This window comes from Mustela erminea, chromosome 15 (assembly GCF_009829155.1).
Source record: "Mustela erminea isolate mMusErm1 chromosome 15, mMusErm1.Pri, whole genome shotgun sequence".
Classification (NCBI taxonomy): Eukaryota; Metazoa; Chordata; class Mammalia; order Carnivora; family Mustelidae; genus Mustela; species Mustela erminea.
Genome location: NC_045628.1, coordinates 80019829 through 80045151, shown reverse-complemented (window position 1 = coordinate 80045151; position 25323 = coordinate 80019829). Strand labels below are relative to the sequence as shown.

At 40.4% G+C, this 25323-nt stretch overlaps 1 protein-coding gene across 2 annotated transcripts in view; it reads right to left on the bottom strand.

Annotated features, from left to right (window-relative positions):
• Positions 1-25323, bottom strand: part of WASF3 (WASP family member 3) — a 128688-nt gene that overhangs the window by 3977 nt on the left and 99388 nt on the right. Inside the window, exons 4-9 of one of the 2 annotated variants that reach the window (XM_032314746.1) lie at positions 18080-18214; positions 15788-15941; positions 12484-12601; positions 7859-8034; positions 3446-3712; positions 1578-1945 (exon numbers count right to left, since the gene is read on the bottom strand). In XM_032314746.1, the coding sequence (XP_032170637.1) occupies positions 1578-1945; positions 3446-3712; positions 7859-8034; positions 12484-12601; positions 15788-15941; positions 18080-18214 (1218 nt within the window). Of the gene's footprint in view, positions 1-1577; positions 1946-3445; positions 3713-4548; positions 4716-7858; positions 8035-12483; positions 12602-15787; positions 15942-18079; positions 18215-25323 lie in introns of both variants that reach the window. The other variant, XM_032314747.1, reaches the window with a different exon arrangement.

Genomic DNA, 25323 nt, shown 5'->3' with positions numbered 1-25323 from the left:
CTGGGCATGGAGCTTGCTAAGATTTTCTCTCTCTCTCTCTCTCTCTGCCCTTCTCCTCACCAAAAGAAAGACAAGTTAAAAAAAAAAAAAATTCCCATAAAAACTATACCCAGGTTCCCCAACTGATAACATATGACCACTTTTTTTTTTTTTTTTTTTTTTTTAAAAGCAACCTTTATCATTCTTGGTCATACACACACACACTTTTTTCTGGACCACCTGGGAATAAGTAGCATGTAACGTTCCTTTGGCCCTAAAATACTTAATGTGTAATTCCTGAAACACAATGATCAAAATCATACTATAAGCATAAATACAATACTACCATCTCTTTTATAAATATTATATAAATTTTTCCAGTAGACTTAAAAGCAGCAGAAAGTTTTCACCAGGCCTGGGATCCAACATGGGAATACCAATGACACTGTCTGTCGTCTTTCATTAATGTCCCCTAATCTGGGCAGTTCTTCAGTCTTTGTGGTCTCTGATCTTGACATTTTTTAAGAACACAGGTGGCTCCTTTGTAGACTGTCCCTTGATGTGGGCTTCTTAGAGGCTTCCTCATGATTAGATCCTGGTTATGTGATCACTCTTATTGGATGGGGCTAACAGGTATCCAAAAACAAAAACACTGTCCTACTATGACCCTAAATTTGTTATCAGTGAGGTCGCATAGCTCTGGGACTTCTTTTCTTGACAAAATCAAAGTGTGTCAATGACGTTGGAGACATATGAGAAGGCTGGGCTCGGGTGCCACACTCGGGTCTGATTTGGGGGCACTCAAGCCAAAAGTAGAGACAGTAATGTCCCAGCTGTCCTACGAAGGACATCAGTGCCACCTTTCTCAATCCCTTCCAGACGGAAACAACAAGCCTGTGACCAAGAGATGGTGCAGCTCCCCACTGAATGAGAAGCGTCTAGGACATCTGCGCATCCTGTCAGTGACCCTCACCCGGCCTGGGCTGTGCCCCAGGGCTGAGAATAAACGGGTGGAACAGATGGTTAACGTGTGGTGCTGAGGGGATGCCAGAACGGGTGAGCGTCTGGGCTCCTCCATCCTGATTTGATCAGAGAGGCTCTATTTCTGTATGTCTCATGCTCTGGGGTTCAGTGTAGGGCTTTTAGCCGACAAAAGAATCTTGTTGCTAAATACATGCTGAAAAACTTACTGGCTTCGCGCATCAAGCTAAAAATATGGGAAGTCTAGGACATAGCTTAGGTTTTTAAAAATAACTCAATCATTGCTACAAGCTCACTTCCTTTCACTTAGACATTTACCCCTGCAGTAGAATGCAGAGAAAAGACCCAGTTAACCAATGATCATCTTTATTATCTATTTCTAATCAAGTACAGCTTTCCCAAATTCTCTCAATACTTTATTATTGTGTATTTATCTTGCACTGGCAAGAATAGGTCTCCTGTTAAGAAAACAAACTCAAACAAGCATCCTTTAACCCTATTCTAAAAAACAGTTCAGTGGAGAGAGCAGTCATTTGAAGAAGACTAGGCTGTAGCTGGTTAGAGCCATAAAGAAGTCTCTTTTTAAAAGGAACGCTGTGTTTGAGGCGCTCACTTACCCATTCGAATGGCAGCAAGAAGATCACTTCGAGCGTCACTTATGGGGGGCTGTGCTGTCTCTGGGCGCTTCGCCTCAGCTGCAGGGGGGCCATGCATCGGGGAGGATGAGCGAGAAGAGCCTGCACCAGGAGGGCCCGGTGGAGGAGGCGGTGGGCCTGGAGGTGGTGGGGCTGTGACCACGAGCCCAGCGGTGGGAGGGTGAGGAGGAGTGGCGTAGGAGGAGCCGGCAGAGGCAGGGAAGGGGGGCTGCATGGGGATCTGGAGGGGGCTGACGAAAGCAGTTTGTGCTGAAGGAATCATGGGGGGTGGTGGTGGAGGAGGAGGTCCTGAGGGGTTGTAATACTCAATTATCTGTGCTGGCAGCATCCTGACAAAGAGATGAAACACACGGAGTCATTACAACAGTGACAGAGTCACAGCCTTGGAGAGTCAAACATGTCCAATTCAGAGGCCTCCCCCAAACCCAATATATACCGTCCTCTGCACTTGAAACACTGCAGGATGCAAACATCTGCACTTTGGGCCAGTCATTTTTACATGTCTACATTATTCACTATGATGAAATTCACCTACACAAATGAGCCAGAAAGAAAACCCTGGTCTCAGGGTCCTAAGAATGAGCCCCTATGTGGGGCTCCATGCTCATCGTGGAATCTGCTTAAGATTCTCTCTCTCCTCCCTCTGCCCATCCCCCGTCCTCCACTTGCATTGTCTTTTTTTCTCTCTCTCAAATACATAAATAAATCTTTTAAAAAAGTAACTTTCTGTGGAAGGCTAAAATAAAACAGTTGACTGCAAAGGTTATGAACAGCAATTCAAATTTATCCTTCATAGTGGGCATCAAAGATGGGTGGCTCGCAAACTTGTCTTACAAGGGTCCTGTGGTCAGTCAGATTTGGAAAACTCTGTATTTTATACCTCATCCCCATGGAAATTCCTCAAGCCCACAGGGCCCATTAGAATATCAAAAATCTTTGAAAAGTCCTACGCCTAAGAAGTCCACTGAATCCTACTGGACCACAGACCCTCTCTTTGCCGGATTTTTAATTAGGGCTTCACTCTCTGGGCACTCCCACACTCTGGGGACCCTTCAGGCGAAACAACGGAAGAGAACCTCTGAAAGCAGAGGGACATACATTTAGAAGATGACACACACTGCTATGGACTGAAGAACATATTCATGGAAAGACACATTCAGCTTTCCTAGGTACTATCCTGGAGGGGTGAACTCTTTAAAGATTATAGTTAATTCAGAAAAGAGAGGACAAAAGGCAGCCTATCAAATAAAGGTGAGTGCTTACGTTAATAAAGACATGACCACAGGGCTCTTTCTTTAGGAGCTGTTTGGATTTCACTCAAGTGACAGAAAACAAAAGGGCCTGAGGGTAGGAGGTCTGCACACCAAGAGATCAAGAGAGGGTATAGTCACCTATGGCCAAGTATAAGCAGGGGCTCCTGGGGGGCAGCCCTGGAGAGTTTTCTCACTTGTGACAGGAACTGTCTGTGGTTCACCCAGAACATATACAGAGACCTGAGGGCTTGGGACAGGTTCACAAAAGCAGCACTTCATCCTTTCTCAATGCCTTGGCTTAGCAATGCCTTCACACACACCTCAAAGTATGTATGAGGGAGAGTGTGTATACATGAATACAGACACAAACCTGAGACCCGTCTGTAAGAAAAAGGGGACCAGAGTGACACTGGAATATTTTAACACAGACTTGGTCATGACTGGTACTATCTAAATCCAGAGATCCTTGGCCACATCTGGCCCCTAAGGGATGATTATTCAGCAGAAAGTTTTAGACCACACATAGCAAACTCCAACGCGACAGCAAACAGGTGGAGGACAGGAGTCTCGAGTTACCCGTAGTCCGCCGGTGCCATGGGTGCGGAGGCCTGGGACCCCTCTGCGGCCTGTGGTGGGGGTGGCGGCGGTGGCTGCTGGGGCCTGTTTAGGGCCATGTGCCGCGCCGAGGCAGAGGGGGGTCGGTACTCATGCTCGGGGGCCTGGCTTGCTGGCCCGTGTGGTGGCGCGTCCCCGGCTGCGTAAGAAGGGGTCACGGGCTGCGGGTGCAGAGAGTGGTTGGGAGTCGCTGGGTAAGAGTAATCCGTGACATCTGATGCATGCGACCTGATGTTCAGGAAAGGAGTGGGGAGGAGAAAATCCAATTCAGTTAAAAAGATTCCCCACAGCAGCCATAAGCATATTATTTTAATAATAACTTTGCCAATATACAGAAATCACACACTGATTTCCTTCACTCTGGACTCGGTCCAGCCCTGTGAAAGCTTCCGAGCAACGACAAAACAACTACTTTAGCAGCAAGCCCCAGTGTTACGTGGCTTCAGGGTCCCCGCGCTGAAGTGGATAAGTCAGACAGATCGGCAAGCAGGAGACAACAGAGCCCCATTTTCGCAATATTTCAGCGTGCTTTTTCTCTAAGAGAGAAGGCTACAAGGCAAATTCCATTTAATTAAAACACAGGGCCTAAGACAGAGGATTTCAGTGGCGATGGAACTGACAGCATATAATTAGATATTATAAAATGGCAGGTGAGCTGGATAAATATGAACAGTAAGAAGAGCGGAAGAAATCAAGAATGCAATTCAGTGGGTTGTAGTTTTCTTAAACAGAAGGACTGTATTTAGCCAAAAGAGACAGCACGCAGTGCAGTGTGGAAAGGGCTTCTTTTCTTTGCACGGCAGAGCGTGAAACTCTAGAAGGAATGGAGATGTGGTATTAGATGAGCAGAGCCTGGGAAGATGCGGGGGCCACGATGCCAGCGGGGCAAGGAGGCCTGGAGGGAGCATGGCCTGTGAGGGTGGCGGCCACCTAGGTATTAGTAAGGACAGTGGCGTGTCCCTGGCCCGGGCTACAGGCCAGCTCCGGAGATGCGCGAACTGTCAGGGCAGCCAAAGCAGGGCGGGCAAGCTGAGGCTGGGGTCCCGGAGAGCAAGGTGACGAACCCTCTGGGCACTGCATCCTCGGTGGCGCCCCCTGCCTGCGCCAGCTCCTTGGCGTCACTCATGAACTCAATGCCCATTTTCCTTCTCTCCCACTCCTCTCTTCTTGTCCTTACTCTTCTCACATGTATTTGCTGGCTTCTGTGAGGGGTCAGCTTGTGTCTCTCTCTCTGGAGGAAACAGGCAAACACACATTGGGGAAGGAGGGGACAGGGTGGGGAAGACACCAACCAAGTTTCCATCTTTGAAACTTAGGCAGTAGCTTCCCTAACCGGAGCATCACACAGCAGAGAAAACTGTCCTAAATGACAAGAGCCTGCTTTGTTGTTGTTGGTTTTTTTTGTTTTTGTTTTGTTTTTGTTGTTGTTGTTTGCTTTTTTTCTTGCTGGATTGCAGTACAATAATAACTGGTAACTCACTTTTTCCCTCCTTAATTGCAGTATAAATTCTAGATTATGGTGTGGCTAGAGGTATGTCTCCTGAACTATGCAAACTATGCAAGGGAGTTGGAAATATTTAAAATTAAAAATTTTTAATGGGAGAAGAACCTGACCTAGCTTTAGGTTTAACGCATTTTAAAAACACAAATACCTAAAACTCTCGAGTCACTGGTGACGTGCACTTGACTCCGTGTGCCTATGTCAGATTGTGTACGACTTTCTCAAGGAGACAAAGTTATCTAGCAAAATACAGAGTGCTTCTGACGAGAGAAGGAGCCAGAGATTGTAAACACTGTGGCGGGACTCAGAGTCCTACCTCAGTAAAGTGGCTCTGTGACAGAGCCCCAGTGGAGCCTGAGAAAGGGGAGGACCAGTGGAGAAGGGAGTAAAGGAGCAGGCACTGAGCATCCGAGGACCAGAACTTCAGCAGGAGGGCTCTAGAGGGAAGGGCTCTGGGGAAGGGTGGGCTCGAGAGGGCGGCTCGGTGAGGGGGGCGCCAGTGGGATGGAGGAGAGGTGGGGAGTCGGAGGCTTGCTGGGGGACAGACAGCCCCATAGGAAGGTAGCAGTCACCCACAGAAGACGCTGTACCAACGTGGAGATGAGTGGGATGAAGCTGAAGTGTCATGATCAGCACTGATTATCTGTCGCAGGAAAGAGCATTGGTAAGAGTGAAGATCACATGGAAAACGGAGGAAGGGAAGTGTAGGCAGTGGAGACTCGGTGGGAGAATCATAAGACTCCCCTGGGGTCTTTTGGTGGACAGGTGGGTGGACAGGTGGGTCGTCAGCTGCAGCACAGGGCGCAGGGCAGGAGGGGCAAGCACAAGGACACTTGCGCTGGAGTTCTCCCATCTCCTGACAATGGCGAGAGAGCAATAGGCAAGCATGTCCATTCTCATTCTGAATTTATGCTTACAATCAAACCATTCCTGATTTACAGAGAAAGCAAAACTTTATGGTTAGTGTTATGTGGATTGGGTTAAAACAGATTACTTACATGAACAGATCATATACATGCCATGGAATCTGATATTAGATTTAACTCTGTTGTCCCCCATATATCCACTAAAGACCATGTTTCTAAATAATGCTTAAGACAAATATGAAATAACAAAAGTCAACAAATAAAAAACATAGAGCATGATTTTAATTTTGTAAGAGAAAAACATATATATGTACAGAAAAATGACCAAAGAAAGAAAGACGCTAAAAAGCAAACAGTGGTTTCTCTGGGTGATGGGATTATGGATAAGATTTAAATTTTTCTCTGTAACTTCCAAATATTAGAAGTTCCTCTTATTTTACAGTAAGAAAAAAACTGATATTCAATAAAATAAAAAAGATTCTAAATTAAGGGATAGAATCCAACGATGAACTTTAATCTGTTATCTGTTACAGATAGTAAGAGGCCACAGGAAATAGGATTTGTGTTCTGAAAAATAAAAGAAATGAAGATCTATCTAAACAACATAAATACAAAAGCAGAATACTAAATGATCTCAGTAATCATTGATTTTATACCCAACATGGAACAAGTGAATCTCAGATGCTAGAACGAACAGCAAACATTCAACTGAGGGATTAAAAAACCTCATTTTTCCACCTGTACCTACTGAAAGAAGAATATAGATGGAGTATTATAAAATAAAGTATATGTTTAACATGAGTAAATAATCACAATCAAATTACTTGGGGGGGGGGGAGTACCCTGGTGGCTATCTATAATATTCAAGTACCCCTCCTCACCCGAAGACCTGTGAGCAAATCTGAATCATCATTATTATTTTCTATGGACATAAATGGACATAGAGATTCACACCTGAGGTGAATGCTCAGTTACATCTCCAATAATTCTTGAGTACTGAACAGATATCAGCTTGTACAGAAAAACTGCCTAGAACTTATCTTCTAGCATAGCCAACCAATGACTGACAGCCCTTCCAGGGTGGGCATATTTCTGGGTATGGTAAAGTACCAAATATGAAATATCTTCTGTGTGCAGAGTCTGTGCTAGACACTGAGGTTATAGAGAGAAAAATTAAGAAAAAAGGACACAGATAAAATGTAAGGTACAGGTTGTTGCTGTTTTTGAAACATTCTTGAGTCATATAAGAATTCTCTGTTCAAATTCTGAAATGGTGATGGAAAACTCTTGAGGCTTCTGACCAGTGGGAGACCCCGACCTTACATAAGCAGAGTCGGAAAATTAAAGCCCAAGCATTAACTGACTAGTGAGACTCTGTTGTACCGAGAGTCCCTTTTGCAACAAATGTGATTTAGCGACCACATCATTCGCCCCTGCAAGGAATATTTTTATTTAAATGCTTACAAATTCTTAAAGTAACTCCAACAGAATTCTTCTCCTGAAATTAGAATACATAAGATTAGTAAACTGAAGAAATAACTAACTCGTTGGCTCATCACTCTTAGAAAAGGTTTCCAGAAAAAATACTGAAGTTCCGTCTTAGGCACATCAATTACCACCTACTAATTATTTTTAGCTATCACGTGGCAAAAGAAATTCAACATTCTAAGCTAAAGAGGGAGAGAAAGGAGTAAACGATTATTAAAAATGTAAGTCATTGGCAGTTTTTAAGCCCAAATATAGCATCAGTGTTAAAAAGACTACATCTAGGTTAATAGAACAATAAACGAGTTAGAGTGATGGAAAATCATACAAAGTAACCCAACATACAATGAAACCACTTTCAAGTATTATTTCAAAGTCAAAAAAATACATATCATTAATTTTTAAGTAAAGTTTTTGCAACATATCATGGGCCATATAAACACCAAAGACACTGGTGCGTTTCCAACATATAATAAGACCAATTTACTACACAAAGGCTTTCTACAACACACGCACACACACCTAGTGTCTGGGGACAGGGATCCCTCGGAAGACGCTCCGTGGTACACACTCTGAGACAGCCTGTTGTCGGGTCTAAGCTCTTTGTCATATGCCATCATACTCCACTCCTGGCGCCTGTTTCTGGCCTTCCTAACCTTTTTCACCTCCCGGGTTGTGCCATCTATACGCTTTTGCTCCTGATGTGCAGGAAGAGAAAGTAAGCATGCCGAGACAGAAGGGAAAGGAAAAGAGCAGGTTAAATGCAGTTGTAATGAACGGGAAACAAGCCCGGCGCGCAGACAAGAGACATTCCCATTTCGGATCACACGAACATTCTGAAAAATTCAAACACAGTATACATTCTCTTACCTGACATAGACCCAGCAGCAGTAACTGATACTTAACCATTTAACCTAAATAAACAGAAGCTACTCTGCAGCAGCTAACTCCAGGAACTGCTTACCATCATTTCTGGTAAAGAGTTCACACCTTACTAGGCTTTTATCTTGTTTTAATGTACCAGATCTTTTAGATCTGCATGATAGAGATAAGTGTCTGAGATACAGACAAATCACGTCCTACCACTACACACTTTTGACTGAATGGTTAACATGCAATCATCTTTCACAAAATAACTCAAAATATTCTATTGCCAGTTTCTAATAAGATTATTACAGAATATTTAAGCTAATCCTGCAACTAGCTTAACATGGAACAAAAACATGCTAAGAACTTACCTTACCATACTGAGAATCAGTCTGCTTCAGCCCTACTTTGCCAGCAAAAATGTATCCAGTAAAAACTTGGGGCCTAAACAGGTGTTTCTTCAAAGGTGAGGACAGTTATTGCTACATGTTTATGTGTTTTTCATAATTCCCAAGTAAGAGGTCATGGTCTTTAAAGATGAGAACTACGTGCTTTTAACTCCTAGACTCCTGTTAAAGAACTCCCGCACATGGTTTTACAGAAGACACACGAGTGCTAAGTGGTCAGACCCAAGTGAGCTTACGCACCAGGTCAGGCGCTGAGGATACAAACAGCAGACAAACAAAAAGACAAGGAATCTGCCTCCGTGGAGCTTGCGGTCCAGTGCGAGAGGCCCAGAAAAGGACACAAACAATGTCCAGGTATAAAATATGGTAAAACATAAATGCATCATATACCAAATGGCACCTCATCTGGAAGTCAGGGAGTGGCCGAGACTAGCCCCGTCATGTGAGCAGGCATCATTCTGCAGAGGAGCAGGGCGGGTGCATGGGCAGAGCGGATAGAATGTGAGCCAGCTCTGAGGACAGCAGCACATCAGGAGGAATGAAAGAAGGTACATGGGCAATTAGGGGGAATGGCTCCTGAGATCTCAAAGGTAAGCCAGACCTTATAGGCTGGGTCAGAGGTGTTATTCTTTATCCCAAGGGCAATGGGAAACTATCAAAGGTGAGAAGGGAGGGGCTGACACACCGCTGAAGCAATCTGAAAAGATCCCTCCAGGTTGTGGAGAACAGATTAGAAGGGGGAAGGCAGGTCCTGTGAAAGGGTGGCTGATGGTTCATGGTGGGTGCCTGGACAAAGCTGGCAGATGATGTGAACATGGAATTCACAGAACATGTATAAATAGTTAATAAAGATATGAAAAGGTATGTAGTGCAAATGAGATTTTCGTGGGGGAGGGATGAGTCCTTCAAAATAAAATAATAATGATTGCAGGTCTGGAAGAAGTCTGTTAAGAGTGTAAACTGGTTCTGTCTTTTAATGGTCAGGGGGCAATTTGATGGTATCTTTCAAAATTTAAAGCTCCTTATTTGTCTTCTAGAAGTTTACCCAGAAGACTTATCTGCACATAGATCACGCAGTACCACAGTCCTATTAAGCAACTCTTCACATGCAACCAAAGTATGTCCTAACACAGTAAGGAGTAAACAGTTAACGTAGCATGCACACCTTTGAGTACTACACAACTATTAAAAAGAACACAGGACATCTTTAATTATGTCAATATATGTATATGTCTGCATGTGCTTGTGTAGACATCGGGTGTGGTACCATTCTGTGCGTATAAAAGTGCTTTGTGAAGTGTATGCATATATTTATGAATGCTTTTTAAAATGTCTAAAAATGTACAGAGTTACTCCTAATGATTGGTGACACCTGGGAAAGGAAAATCTTATCCCCAAATTTTCTACACTAATGTATTCACTTCAGTGTAACATGAGTGTTTTACAACCAGCACGCATTGCCCGTATACTTGTAGAAACCAAAAGGAGGGAGAGTTCAATGGATTTCAACATACCTCCTGATTAAGAACCACTGTAGTCATCAGTAACTGTCACCCTTACTTTTTAAAAGACACATGTGGACGTGTTTAGATCAAGTGTTATGATCATCTACGACTTTCCTTACAGTGGTTTAGCCTCCAAATCCACTCATCATCATGCACACAAGACACACACACACACACACACACACGTACGCACAAACCGACTGTGACCAAGTGTTCACAGTCATGTGTTTGTATTCCAACTACACTGGCTTCCATTAAAGCCCCTGGAATGTATCCAACCGTCTCCTAGCCCGGGACGATCCTAGCTGCCTCTACTTCTAATGCTCCTGGATTCAGAAGCTTCCCGCACCTCCTCTGCCCCCACTCCTCCAGCATCCCGGCTCATGACCATGCACGCACACAGACACGCACACGCACACGTGCACACATAGGCACTGACGCGGACTCTGCTTAGCAGACTTCTAACTCCCAACTGCTGGAGCTCAGTGAATGACACCGCCTCATTATGTCACCCCCCCCACACACACACCTTGTCACTTCACCCACTGCACACTGTACTTTCCCTTCACAACATTTACTAGGCACTGGAACTACACACTTACAACTACATATTTACTTGCATCATTTAAAAGATGTTTTTAAACCAGGAAATGAAGTTCAGAAACAATGGATTTCTCATCCCCAAATTTTCTAAACTAATTTTTCCTTTAGAGAGAATTTTCAGCTCCAAACTGAAAGTAACCTGTGTTTCGGAAATCCTGGGAAACAAAGGATTAACTGGTCTCATTTTCTATTCTTACATAATACAAGATTTCAAAATTCTTTCCCTCTTTATGATTTCCAGCGGGCTGCATGATTACTTAATGTTTGTTTCCCCCACTACATTGTAATCTCCGTGACGGTGATAATCCTTCCTCACCACTGTTTATCCAGCTCGTAGAAGGCATTCAAGAAACATTATTATATAAGTGAATAAGAAACTTATCAGAATGTTATGTGTTGGAGGAATGTGTAATGAGACAAAACAGTCAAGGAAATGGTGTAATTTTGAAGACATGATAATCACCCATACACTAAGACTGTTTCCCCTGAAGAACACCACTAAAAAACTCAGATATTTTTGCCAAAAGTATCACTGAGAAGGGAAACCTAGAAGACCACTTAAAAGGACAGGCATGTTTTAAAGGAAAATACCTTTAAATTCCTGTTAGTATAAAAAGGTGTAGGGACCAATGGGCCTTGAGATAATCTGTTTCTTTTCCCGTCAAGAGACCAGGATCAGTTTTTTCTTCACTTAAATACTTAATACTTTCTTCACTTGGACACTTTGCACCTTCAACACTCAGCAGCCCTTCCAAGATTTCTCTATTCATCTCTCCACCCACAGCACAAGGAGAGAGCACGAATAACCAACCTTTAGAATTCTTTCCTGGACTTCAGTGGGAACACCTTACCCTTGTAGTCAGTAAACTGCTCCATATTCCCTTTCTTAAATCCCGTTTTCAAATCTTAAATTCTCTTCCATCCCAAACTGTGGCTTCTATGGTTCCAGTACATCTAGAAGCCTCCAAACATTAAGGCCACTAACCCACAACATGCTAAGGTTTTGTCTTAAAGAAAGCACTCTAAGATTTGTCAAGCAAACCAGGCGTTCGTTTTTTAAAAACACAGTTTACATATAAAAGTCTTGACAAATATTTGCCTTTGGAGAATTAACTCTCAGTAGGTTAAGTCTAATTTCTGGGCCCTAAAGGGGTAGTCCTTGAGCAAAGCATGATTATTCTTCCAAGAGTAAGATTATTCTCTTCCAAGAGAATCACATAATGTGATTATGTGGCCATAATGTGGTCATCAACCTTCAGATTTACAAGTTGCCTGCCTATTACACCTCACCGAAAGGAATCTCATTGTTTGATAAATACTATGCCCTAAATATACAGATCACACATGCCTTTCAATCCAATATGAACATCTCATCAAGGTGTTAATTACAGCGAGGTGGCAATGCACCAATTGAGAATGCTTTAAAGAGATGAGAGCAGGTCATTATATCTGATAAGAAATGTTGGCTGCTTTGTGAAATTTAAAGAGCAGGAGAAGAGTTGTAAAACATGTTACAAACAAAAGTTCTAGTCACTACTTCTATCAAAGCAAAGCAAGTTTAGGGAACAAATCAGGAAGTATTTACTGAAAAACAGTATTACTGTGTTAGACTGAATTGTCAGTATCATTATGTAAAAAAGGCAACCTCTACTTCTGCACTAAATTCAACATACCAACCATTTGCATAAAGGACTTATTGACTTATTTCTAAACCAGGATCTCATTTCAACGTCAATTTGTGAGTTCCCATACTAGAATTATTTACCTTCTGACGCCTCTTCTCCTTCCTTTTGTCCTCTGTGTCCTGCAGCATTTTTTCTTTCCAAAGGTCAAAGAAATAGGAAGGATCAGTGTAGAACTTCAGCCCATCCTTTTTATCATCTCTGTAAATCAATGTATCACAAGTCGGGGGTGGGGAGAAGAGGCTGTTAGACATATTCCTGTGGGGTGAATATTCACTCTATTTAACTCAAGGGATGACAACATCTGCATGAGGCATTTTGACTGTCCTACACATTCTCTCTGATCTCCTCATTTGAAGGAAAAAAAAAGGTGAACATGAAAGATTAGCAACTTTTTCTAGAATAATCACGTAAAAAGTACTCTGGCTAATTTAGACTTAAGTATAAAAGTGCCTCAAAATCACAATATGGCTCGCAAACAATGATCTCTGATACCTCAATTATTTCAGGAAACATTCTGTTTATTCTAAGAGGGGCCATCTACAGAGATGAATGGGTTCTCAGTGTGTACGGTACTCACCTCTACTCTGGAGCTTCCATATTATTAGGATAAAAATTACTAAGTACGCTGTCCCTTTTTCTTTTTATTAGTAAGTATGCTGGCCCAACATCTACTCAATTCGGAAAGAAGCAAAAACTAGTTCCCAGCATACTAAGTGTGATGGGAGTGGAAGTAACTCACAAAGAGAATTCAATAGTGACACTGCTCTTTCAAGTCCTACCACAACCACTGTGGTCTAAAGACTATTTCAAGGATTTATATAATTATTTATCTATCATAAAACCAATGCAAATCCCAAGTTGTAATATAAATCAAAAGTAAAGCTCAAAATAATCATAACATGAACTAAATGTTCTCTAAGGCTAACGCTTTAAAAAAGGATCTGGCCTGTAGACTACCTTCAAAAGGAAGCAGAGCATTTACATTTCAAGTCAGGGTTTCAGTAAGTCATTTAAGGCCCAGAGAAAAGCAAAATGAGATGAGGCACAGTGAGATGAGTATAAGAAAGAGTTTATGCCCCAACAGTAAATGCAAACTAACTGAAAGAGCCCAGGGGGAAATCCTGCCTGCCCTTCCCTGATGCTCCTGCTATGCCATGTTCTGGGAGCTTCTCATCATCACAAACTATGGCCCAGGTTCCTCTGGGGGCTACTCTGGCCCAATCGACGGTCTGAAAATCACTAAATGGCAAGTTGCTTTACACTTTCATCTATGATGACTTGAAATCCTTCTTTTTCCTTTCCAAATTTCCTAACTGATAGGAGACCTCCATTACAGAGATTTTATTAACAACATTACTGTGAAAAATAGAATCTCCCAAAGATGCCAGGCCTTCCAAATGGAATGAAGATAGAGAAAAACTCAACAGTAATTTGTTACAAAATTTAAGACATATAAAATGCATACTTTTTTTTTTTTTTAAAGAGGGAGCTAATACTTTAATGAAGGCAGTAGCTCATGTCAGTGAGCAAATATTAATCTCAACATAAGAACATAAGCAGGAATGCCCGGTGTTGATAGCAACCAAATATTTCATTTTCAAGTCATGTTCTCATGTTCATATTAACACTGTCCTTAATGTTTTATATACCTCAAATATTTATTGTCAAATAGTACATTTGAATTTTTAGCACTGTTACTCTTAAACACACTATTAAAGAGTTAAAGACATTTTTATTTTCCGTAAAACTGAATATACACATACAATATCTATGAAAGTTACTTCGTTTTTTTTATAAAATTAAAATTTTTCTATCACCACAAGTAGCTAATCATGATCTCAATTCATCAAAGATAAGTGGCCCACTGAGTTTTCTAAGCTTTTTCCTTTGGAACAGGATTATTTAGTGAGGTGTCTTAGGACAGTTTTAACAGGCCTGCCCTTGTGGCTTCTAGTGCTAAATAAATCTGAAATTGCCCCCCCAAATATGCCTATTGAATGAAAGTGAAATTGTAAGGTAAAACATCAGACTTACAATACTACTATTCATATAGATTATTAATTTTTAGATGAGTTTGCTAAAACTTCCAGAAAAGCATACATGTTTCATAGAAAACTGTGGCCCATCGGCCCTTTTCCATCATAGTTTCCATGGGATTTCTACTGATTTTTTTTTTTTTTTTTTGAGAGAATCTTTCTGTCCGTGCTTAAGAAAAGAATGTAGCTGGAACTGCTGCTTTATTAGCAGGGCTGCAATAGAGGGGTGTCCAAACATCTCCTTTGGATCCTGAGAAGGAACAGGAATTCAGACCAAAAATACTCTGAGCACTCCTTGAGAAGGACCAAAGGCCCAAGATGGCGGCACCAGAAAGAGAGAACCCATTCAGTGGTAAAGGGAGTCTGTTACCCAGTGGAGCTAGTCCTGGGGGCCATCAGGACACCCTCTACCACACAGCCTGTGCTCATCAGAGGCTGAGGGAATGAGCTTACCTGGAGGGCAAAGGCGGGAGAAGAACAAGGTGTACGATGAAGGACAATGAGAAGGCATATGGAAAAGGGAGATGGGAAAGAAGGTGACAAAATATGGAAGGAAAACACTAACGTGGTAAGAGGTAGGAGAGGTGTTTTTAACAAGTATTTTCAATTGCTTAATATTAACTTTTTCCACCACCGATTTTCCATTCTTTTTCTGGAAAGTCTGGTCCTGATACCGAGTCCTACCATTTTACAGTAACAGGTTAATTTGTTGACTGTATTATTCACTCTTTAAGAATCTCTAGGTGCAGCATGCATTTTTCTGAATTAAGTGACAAAAGTCTCTGCAGCGCTGAAATGCTGAGACAGGTACTTCGCTGCATGATAAATGAATTATGCAGTTCCTTTAAAACTGACTTTGAATATGAGGAACAACATAACCACACACTACATTATACAATGTGTAATTTTATAATTACTTGGACTGTGGAACTTTTGAAAGTTGATATCCTGTAGTGACACTATTTAGAAAAAAGTCCCCCAGGTTGAGTTATATAGAAATATTTTAACTGTTCAGCAATGAGTGTCATTTGAGACATAATCAAAAGTAGAATTTCTGATTCTAGAGTAACAAAATTCTACTTCAGATATCTACACACTCAGGTATCTACAAAAGTAGCTATCTACTATAGATATCTACCAAAGCTAACATTAGAGCTCACACTTCTCTGGGTGAGTTAATCTCTATTTTGAAATTCGAAACCTTTAACAATTCTGTACTAGGAACTGATTTCATTGTATATAATACCTGCGATTACTTTCAAAGTTTGAAAAAAATACGTCCACAGCACTGAACTCCTCTCTCAGCTTATCTAGACTAAAAAGGCACTGGGAATGTATGAAGCCATACCTGTACGGTGTAAGAATATTCAGAGGAGGTGGCTTATCGCTCTGGTTGTAAATATCAGCAACAGGATTAGGAATGCTGTTCTTTGAAACCACCTGCTGGTCTTGGACTGTGGAACTTTTGAAAGCTTTTTTCATGTTGATATCCTGTAGTGACACTATTTAGAAAAAAGTCCCCCAGATTGAGTTATATAGAAATATTTTAACTGTTCAGCAATGAGTATCATTTGAGACACAATCATAAGTAGGACTTATGATTCTAGAATAACAAAATCATGTTTATTCTGTTCACTTAAAACCACACTTAAATAGCATGTATATTCCTTCCCTCTTGTAAATAAAGCTGTCCTATAAAATGAAGACGGATCACGTCTTTTCTCCTTCTGTAGTGATCTAATTATTTCTTTGAACCTAATATTAGAACATCATTCTTTATAATAGTGTTTTTCAGAAACCACACAGGAATATAGTTGAGCATAACAGGTATGTAAATACAAAGGTTTGGGTATCCTGCAGGAAAAAAATATTCAGTCAATACCAGTTGAATATAATACATGTAAAAAATATGTCTGAAAAAAAATGCAAATGTAAAAAACACATGAAGTTTTCCTGACACTGACATCAAGGAAAGATGGCAAGGTTTTTCAAAATATGTATAGTCCTAGAAATTAAGGAGCCAAATTTGAACTACACTCAGCGGTAAGAAAATCAGGGCTGATAATACTTACTTCTTGTGTCTGCGCAACACTTTACATCTCATGTATTAACTCATCTAACCTTGACAGACACTTTTTAAGTGGGCAACGTGGTCCATTAACCCACCTGACCAAGAGAGCTGAGAGTTGGGTATTAAGTAACTCTTCCAAGATCACCCAGCAAAAAAAGGCAAACTCAAAATAGAACAAAGATTTCCTAACTTGGTCACATGTTTTTTTTCTACTATAAAATCCATGCCAAAGACAGTAATCAGGTAAATCTTGATTGGATGGAATTTTAAGGATATGAGATACAGTGTAAAATCTTATGAACTCTAGTGTACAGATTAACCTTCTCAAGCATAAGGTTTATCACTGGTATTCCAATTACAAGATCCCACAAAGAAACTGAAGGAAGATGAGTAAATACTAAAAATCATTTGTGATACCAAGGTGAAAAATGAATGACTGGCTTAAGATGCTAAAATTTCTTATCTGAATAGGCCAAATAGCTAGCCAAGGTTTTACTTTTTCAAATAAAATAAATCTTAAAATTCAGATTAAAGAATGTTCATAAGGGATATTAAAATTTCAATGCTCTACATTTTTGTCCAATTTCTAATTCATGAATTTAATATTGACCTTTGGAAAAGACCTGAACACTAGTAAATACATTTTTTTAAATGATGAGGGATGAATTCCCTAAAACACTACATTTAGAAAAGAAAAAAACTTCCAGTTTTTTCATTAATACAACTATTTTAAGTCTAGTGGAAAAATCAGATATTAAGATCATTTTACTACAATAAGAGAAATCAAAACTACTACATAAAGGTAAAAATAATTGTTAATCTGAACATTTTTCTCAAAGAAATATGAAATGCTGTATATTGTACTTTATTTTTACATATTTTTTTCTAGTGTAATCTCAGTCTCTCATCTAAAAGATACAGAAAGGGAAATCTTTAAAAAGGAATTGCTGAATTTTCATTTTATTGAAACTGTCTCAATTTCAGGGTCTATCCTCAAAATTATTACCAGTTACCTACACAGTACTTACCAGTATTAACTTCATTTTACAACCATGACGCCTAAAGGCCATCAGTAAATGCTATTTATTGAGACGGTAAATCGCAGATCACCATGATTATTTATAGGCATCAACTCCAACAAGGGTAGCAGGCAGATGCCTTCATGCTTTCCCTCAGTCACGCTGTGTAAGTAGTACCCTCCCTCTTATCTGGACCACATTTTTGGAGTGACTGTGACTTTTAAATAAGAAAGTATCTTTAAAAGAACCACCGATGACATAAACTAGGGTTTCTAATAGCAGAAATATTCAAAGAATCCTTTAAAACAAATACTATATGTGTATTTTTTTAAAAAAGAGTATTGAAGGCATCTATGAGGTAAACAAGATAAGACTCTTTAATTACTATCTTACCCAATACTCTGCCCCCCAACCCACAATATTCTTCTAGAAAGGACAAGATGAAATATCAGCACACTACCCCAAGGAAAAAGCAGTGATTACACCGCAATTAATGACTACCGTCTTGTCAACATCACTTCTAGCTCATTGCTTTCATGCAATTACTTACCCTCTTCCACTGTTGAATCCAGCTGGGTAACTTTGACAGCAAGACGATCAATTCTGTCTTGAAGAGAATTTGCTCTGATGTAGAAGTTGTTAGCCTCATTAAACAGCTCACCAAATATGTCTTCAGCATGTTTGCCTAGAGAAGAAAATGAATGGAGAAGGCCATCTGTTAAGAAGTGCTGAAGCAGCCTTCACACGTTCTCGCTAATACCGATTACTGTCAACATGTGGGATTTTGTGCAAATGATTATAAAAATAAAGTGTCACAGTCAAGGGCCTTTAGAACTTTTGAAAATGTATTGTGAATATTAACATCTATCTGAAATTGACCCGAAGTTGTATGGTTTTAGAATACCCCGAAGAGTACAGAACTTTCATTTAATTGCTACATGAGCTATCACCAAGTTGTTTCCCATTAAACTTCTTTGACTCTCATTTCGCATAATTTACAAATAAATAGAATCTTGGGACCTTAACCTTCCTTTTACTTCCCAAGATAAATCATGTTGGTTTCTAAATTTGAGATTTTGCTTCATTCACCATCAGAAACGTTAGATATCTTACGTTGTGCCTAACACTCTCCAACGGCATGAAACTGTTCTAATCTGTATTTTGAAATCTAAGGATACAGTACTGACTTTGGCACTCTCTAAAATCAGTATTTTGTATTCGGAGTTAAATTTTCTGTATGGATTCTTGAGAATGCCAGACATAACTACTCCCACTTTTCTTAAAATGTAATAAAAAAAATTTCTGAAAACGTAGGAGTAAGTACCTGCTTGGATTTCCAAATCCTAACATCATTCCTTTATTCATTCAACAAACATTTAATAACTGTCTATCCTGAGTGTGCAGGGCATATTTCCTCTGCCAGAAAGAACCACTTTTTAAAAAAGAGACCTTAATTTTAAGAACACATTCTAGTTCACAGCAAAACTGAGCAGACAAGCACAGAAAATTCCCATATACTTCCTACCCTCCATACCCTCCCCCACTATCAACCTCACACATTTGTTATTATGCATTTGTTATAACTGATAAACCCACACTGACATGTTATTACATGAAAAGTTCAGTTTCCATTAGAGTTCACTCTTGATGTTAAATGTTCTACAGATTTGGACCTATGTATAAAGACATGTATCCACCATTACAGTATCATACAAAATAGTTTCACTGATAAAAATTCTTTATGTTCCACATATTTATCACCCCCAAACCCTTGCCACCCACTGATTTTTTTAATGTCTCCATAGTTTTGCCTTTCCTAGAATGTCATGCAGTAGAAATCATAATTATAATTAACCATATTCACTTAGTAATATGCATTTGAGGTTCCTTCACAGCAAGACAGCTTGCTTTTTAGTGTTGAATAACGTCGCACTGTCTGGATGGACTAGTTTGATTACCCATTTACCTACTGAAGGACATCGTGGTTGCTTCCAGTGTTTGGTGGTGATGAATAAACATCTGTGTGCGGGTTTTTAGGTGGACATGAGTTTTCAACTCACTTGGGTAAACACCAAGGGGCAAGGCTGCCAGATTATATAGTAAGAGTATGTTAATTTTTTTTCTTATAAGATTTTATTTATTTGACACAGAGAGAGAGATCAAAAGTAGGCAGAGAGAGAGAAGCAGCCCCCTGGTGAGCAGAGAGCCCGATGTGGGGCTCCATCCCAGGACCCTGGGATCATGACCTGAGCTGAAGGCAGAGGCCTTAACCTACTGAGCCACCCAGGCACCCCAAGTATGTTAATTTTTATAAGAAACGAATTGTCTTCCGAAGTGGCTGTATCATTTTGCATTCCCACCAGCAACATATGAGAGTTCCTATTGCTCCACACATTCATCAGCATTTGGTGTTGTCGGTTTTCTGGATTTTAGCCTTTCTGAAAGGTGTGAAGTGGTTATCTCATTTTAATTTGCATTTCCCTGATGACAGATGAGGTTAAATATGTTTTCATATGCTCTGTGCCTGCCATCTGTACATCTTCTTTGGTGAGAGGTCTGTTCAGGTCTTTTGCCCATTTTTAAAATTTTCTTAGTAATGAATTTTAAGCAGTCTTAGTATATTATGGGTAACAGCTTTTATCAGATTATGTCTTCTGCAAATATCTTCTCCCATTCTGTGGCCTGTCTTATTCTCTTGACAGTATCTTTCACAGAGCCCAAGTTTTTAATTTTAATGAGGCCTAGCTTATCAATTTTTTCTTTCATTGTGGTGCCTTTCTTTGGTGTTGTATCTAAAAAGTCACCACCACTCCGAAGGTCAGCTAGATTTTGTTCCATGTTACCTTCCAGGAGATTTATAGTTTTATATTTAGGACTATGCTCCATTTTGAGTTAATTTTTGGGAAGGATTTAAGGTCTGTGTGTAAACTACCATTTATTTGCATTTCTACCAGTTTATCACCCAAATGAGAAGAGAACCTAAATCTTCTGGAAAGAATACTTAAAGCAAGAATCACCATGACATTTTCACAGTGCTTTATAATTTATATGGTGCTCTGATATCCACTTTCCAGACTGCTATAATTCACAACATGGCAAACTGTGAGAGTAAAAACCATGCCCTGCTAAGTGTCGCAGTCCAGCCCTAGAACAATGCCTCCTGACAAACGCCTGTTCAATGAATGCACCAGCTCATGAGGTCAACAGTGAGTTACTGCGTTCATTTTCGAGGTGACTAACCTGACCATCGTAAGGTGATCTGTCCAAATCTCATGGCTAGTCTGTGGCAGTAAGAGATGAAACAAAACTCTGGTCTTCTAACTTCTAATCCCTTGCTTTTACTATCATATACTTCCCTGAACTTCCTTGTCTAGAAATTAGCAACTTCCATGAATTATTTCATTGTTAACTACCTGTTTAATTAATGAAATGGACTGAAATATTGTTTCTTAAATGATCACTCCAAGACAATGGATGAGCATTTCTTCTGAATCTAAAAGCAATATAATTTCATAAATTCTCATGGTATAACTTTTTTTTTTTTAAAGATTTTATGTATTTACTTGACAGAAATCACAAGTAGTCAGAGAGGCAGGCAGAGAGAGAGGAAGCAGACTACCTGCTGGGCAGAGAGCCCGATACGGGGCTCGATCCCAGGACCCTGAGATCATGCATGACCTGAGACGAAGGCAGAGGCTTTAACCCACTGAGCCACCCAGACACCCCTCATGGTATAACTGTCTTAACAAGAGGAGCTTTCTCTAAAAAAAAATGAAAACAATAAAGAAAGCAATAAAAACATCTTGTATCTAAAAAGACATCCCTCCTGCCAAAACCGGAAGGGGGATCCCCAAGACTACTGATTTCAGCAGAGCAGTAAATTGTTTCTCTGTAAGTCTGGTATCTATTGTATGGTCCTCTGGAGTCACTTAAAATTCTGCCAACAGTTTCCACTCCCACAATAGATAAAGCAGTTTCCAAAAAGGCAAAGGAATAAAATAAAGTCTTCACACAAATCATATGTTTTTCAACTCTAGATGTGGTATCCAGAATTACTGTTTGTTCACTGGCTTATAAACTTTTTCCCCAGTGTTGGACTTGTGTTTCTAATTAGCTCATGAACATCTCCATGTTGATATCCTATAAGAATCTCAAATAGGAATTCCAATAGGAATTCATTTTCACGTTAACTCAACCCTGCATCCCTGTGTGGAAAGGCATCAACCAACCTGAAATGAAGCCCAAGCAGAAATGCAGTCATCGGTGGCTGCTGCCTCCCCCTAAAGCTCATAGAACACCAATGGCACCTGTCTCTCCCCAGCACCCCTGAGCTCACACCCTCCCTGTTTCCCTCCTGCATGACATAGATCAACAGCTTTGGCTTTTTTTGCTTTCAGGTTCACCTCCTACCCTCAAATCTGTTCATCACACTGCTACCAAATGATCTTTCTTTCTTTCTTTCTTTTATATTTATTTGACAGACAGAGACCTCAAGTAGGCAGACAGGCAGGCAGAGGGAGAGAGGAAGAAGCAGGCTCCCCGCTGAGCAGAGAGCCCGATGTGAGGCTCGATCCCAGAACCCTGGGATCATGACTTGAGCCGAAGGCAGAGGCTTTAACCCACTGAGCCACCCAGGCGCCCCCCAAATGATCTTTCTTAAAGGAAGACCTGACTCTCCCTCCTACTCAAATTCTTTATTGCTCCCTATCATTCTCAAGCTCAAATCTAGGCCTCTGAGAAGGACGCAGAAGGCCCTGTGCACCTTACTTCTGCTCAGTCAGAAGTTTGTGCTCCAATCAAAATGAACTATTTGCAATGTCTAAACCCGTTCCCCTTTCCCATAGATTCCGCTCCTGGTCTGCACTTTCAAAAATCCCTTCCATGCCTTGTCACCTCACTCAGAATAGAAGTCGAAGGCCACAGGAGGCTTACAAAGTGATTTAACTTCCTTTACCCTGCTGGCCTCAGCAACTATCACCCTCTCCCTTGCATATTCCACTCCACCTACACTGTCTCCTTGCTCCTTCTCAGACATGCCAATCATTCTCGCTTCTGGTTGGGCGTATTCCTGTTCCTTCTCCTTGGACTGTTTTGTCCCAGAGATTCACAGGGTTTGGTCCCTCACATCATCCAGATCTATACCCAAATGGGACCTTCTGAGACACCTCTAGCAACCTTAGCTAAAAGTGCCATCACCTCACCACACACATGCACACAAATGTCCCCCATCCTCACCCACCCACTTATTTTTCTCCTTGGCACTTACCACCATGCTGTCATTGTACACTTTACTTACTCATCTTGTCTCCTGTCTGTCTCCTTTTATGAGACTGTATGATCTAAGAGGACAAGGACTCTCTTCGGTTCTGTGCACTGCTTTATCAATCCCCAAGGTCTAGGACATGCCTGGCTTATAGTAGGTGCTCAAAAAGATTGTGGAATCAATGAATAAAAATGCATTAACTTCAAATCAATCCTTCAGGATGCAGGTAGGGGTCTATAAGATCAGATGCCTCTCTCTGTGTTCCCACAATACCCTAAGTATACCTCAGTCGCAGGACTCTTCACATAACTGAATGTTGTCTTTGTATAAGTTCTCTGAGAGTATAAGCGATGTCTTTTATCTCTGTATTGCCTGTGCTGGGTTAGTGCTCAGAGAGTATCTCCTGAATAAAAAACATATGATCTCTTTTCAGTGCTTTCTTGTTAACAAGTACACAACCAACAAATCCTCCCGGCCCAAGTAAGTTTGGAAAACACTGGGCTGTAAAGATTAAACATGCTTCTATGCCTTGGGATATCTCAAATCTTTAATACGCTATGTGCAATAGGACCCTACTAGAGACCATCTAGCATACCATGTGCTCAAACTGACAAGGCCTGGAAACACCTGGTAACATCCTTTGGAACTACTGTTTCATGACACCCATTTAGTAGAATGACTGCCCCTTCAGTTGGATGACCTGGAGACAAGAGTACCACATTCCAAACAGTTTATATCCAAGACTATCAATTGTTTATTTTGAGTATCAGTCACGGTCAAAATGTAACCAACTAATTTTTCTCTACTTGCACATTCAGTTTAAAAGACATATTCCCATCCATATCTCCGCCCTAGGAAAAAATCCTTTCCCTTCCCCTTCGATTATGCAGAAATCTGGTTAACAGGGGCAGCATATATCACCAAGAATATGGGAGTATACACCATCCCCTCTTGTAACAGCAGCTACTGTTGAGAACACACTCTGCTAGATGCTGTGCGAGTTGAAAGGGATCAATAACACGTGTCCTTTACCTTCAATGCTTAAAATTAACCCTATTTGAAGGAAAAAAAAAAAAAAGCATGCAACTGACACTATATTTCTATAGGAAATACTCAATTTGTAAAAAAAAAGGAAGCAGAAATTAAGGACTCATACTTAATCTTTTGCCAGCTGCTATAAGTGACTAAAGAAAATGGAAGAAATTATATTTTCCTGATGAACAAGAATAAAATGTTACAAATTACAGTATTCCGCTTTGCAAATAGCAACTTATTTGAAAAGCTTAATTTTACTCACTCTTTCGATGGCAAGTCCATTAATAGCTAAACTAAAATAATTCTGAATTGAATTAAAAAAACCATGCTGAGGTAAGCGCAATTTACTCATTCTTTACTGACAAAGGATCCACTTATGGCATTATTAGTACCATTATCAACTTATGTCCAAGTATGTCAGGTTGAGAGGCAAACCTCTAAACTGCCAAAGCATTCAAAATTATGCCTGGATTTTCAATTTTATTTAAAAGTGAAGATTTACTGGAAACAACCACTGTGTCTGACAGGAGTCCTTTCTGTAGAACAAGAAACTAGTCATAACAAGGTCCTTCAGAAATTTTAACAGACACATCTAGCACCTAGATCTTGATTTGTTGAGATTTTAGTTTTTCATTCTCCTCTAAAAGTAACAAGGCTCCCTGGAAAAAGGACTGATTCCACAGCTAAGGGTGGAAAAGTACAACATGAGCTTAGTGTACTTGGCTGTGCTTTTCTAGAAAAGTCCAAAAGCGCTCAGAGAGTGGCAGATACATGTCACAAAGGACACAGGAGCCAGGCCAGAAGGGCTCCCACTAGCCTAATCAGGAAAAATGTAAGCATCAAATTAAATTATAAAGATAATGGATTAGAACCCACAGAGGGGCGCCTGGGTGGCTCAGTGGGTTAAGCATCTGTCTTCAGCTCAGGTCATGATATCAGGTTTCTGGGATCAAGCCCTGCATCAGGCTCTCTGCTCAGCAGGAAGCCTGCTTCCCTCTTTCTCTGCCTACTTGTGATCTGTCTCTGTCAAATAAATAAATAAATATCTTTAAAAAAAAAAAAAAAAAAAGAACCAAATGTTACCGTGACTGAAAATAATACGTGACTGAAGTCACCATGGGCAGTACTGGGACAGGCAGAGACTATGTGGTTTGAGAAGAAATGCACAGAGGAAAAGGTGTCATCACTCTGTCATAGTCCTGCCAATATCCTAAGTCTAATCATGAGGAAACACCAGAAGACCCAGACCAAGACATTCCAGAAAATAAACAGGTCCCTTTTAAAATGTCAAGTTATAAAGTCAAAGAAAGATTGAGGAACTGTTCCAGATTAAAGAATAGAGTTAAGTATATATGTATTTACTAAACATAAAATGCGTAATATTAAAAATACAAAATAGTAAACATATATTAAATATATGTGTATGTGCGTATAGGAGAAAGGAGGGCAGGAGGAAGAGTCTCTGAGAAAAAAAAAATGTGGTAAAATAATATGCA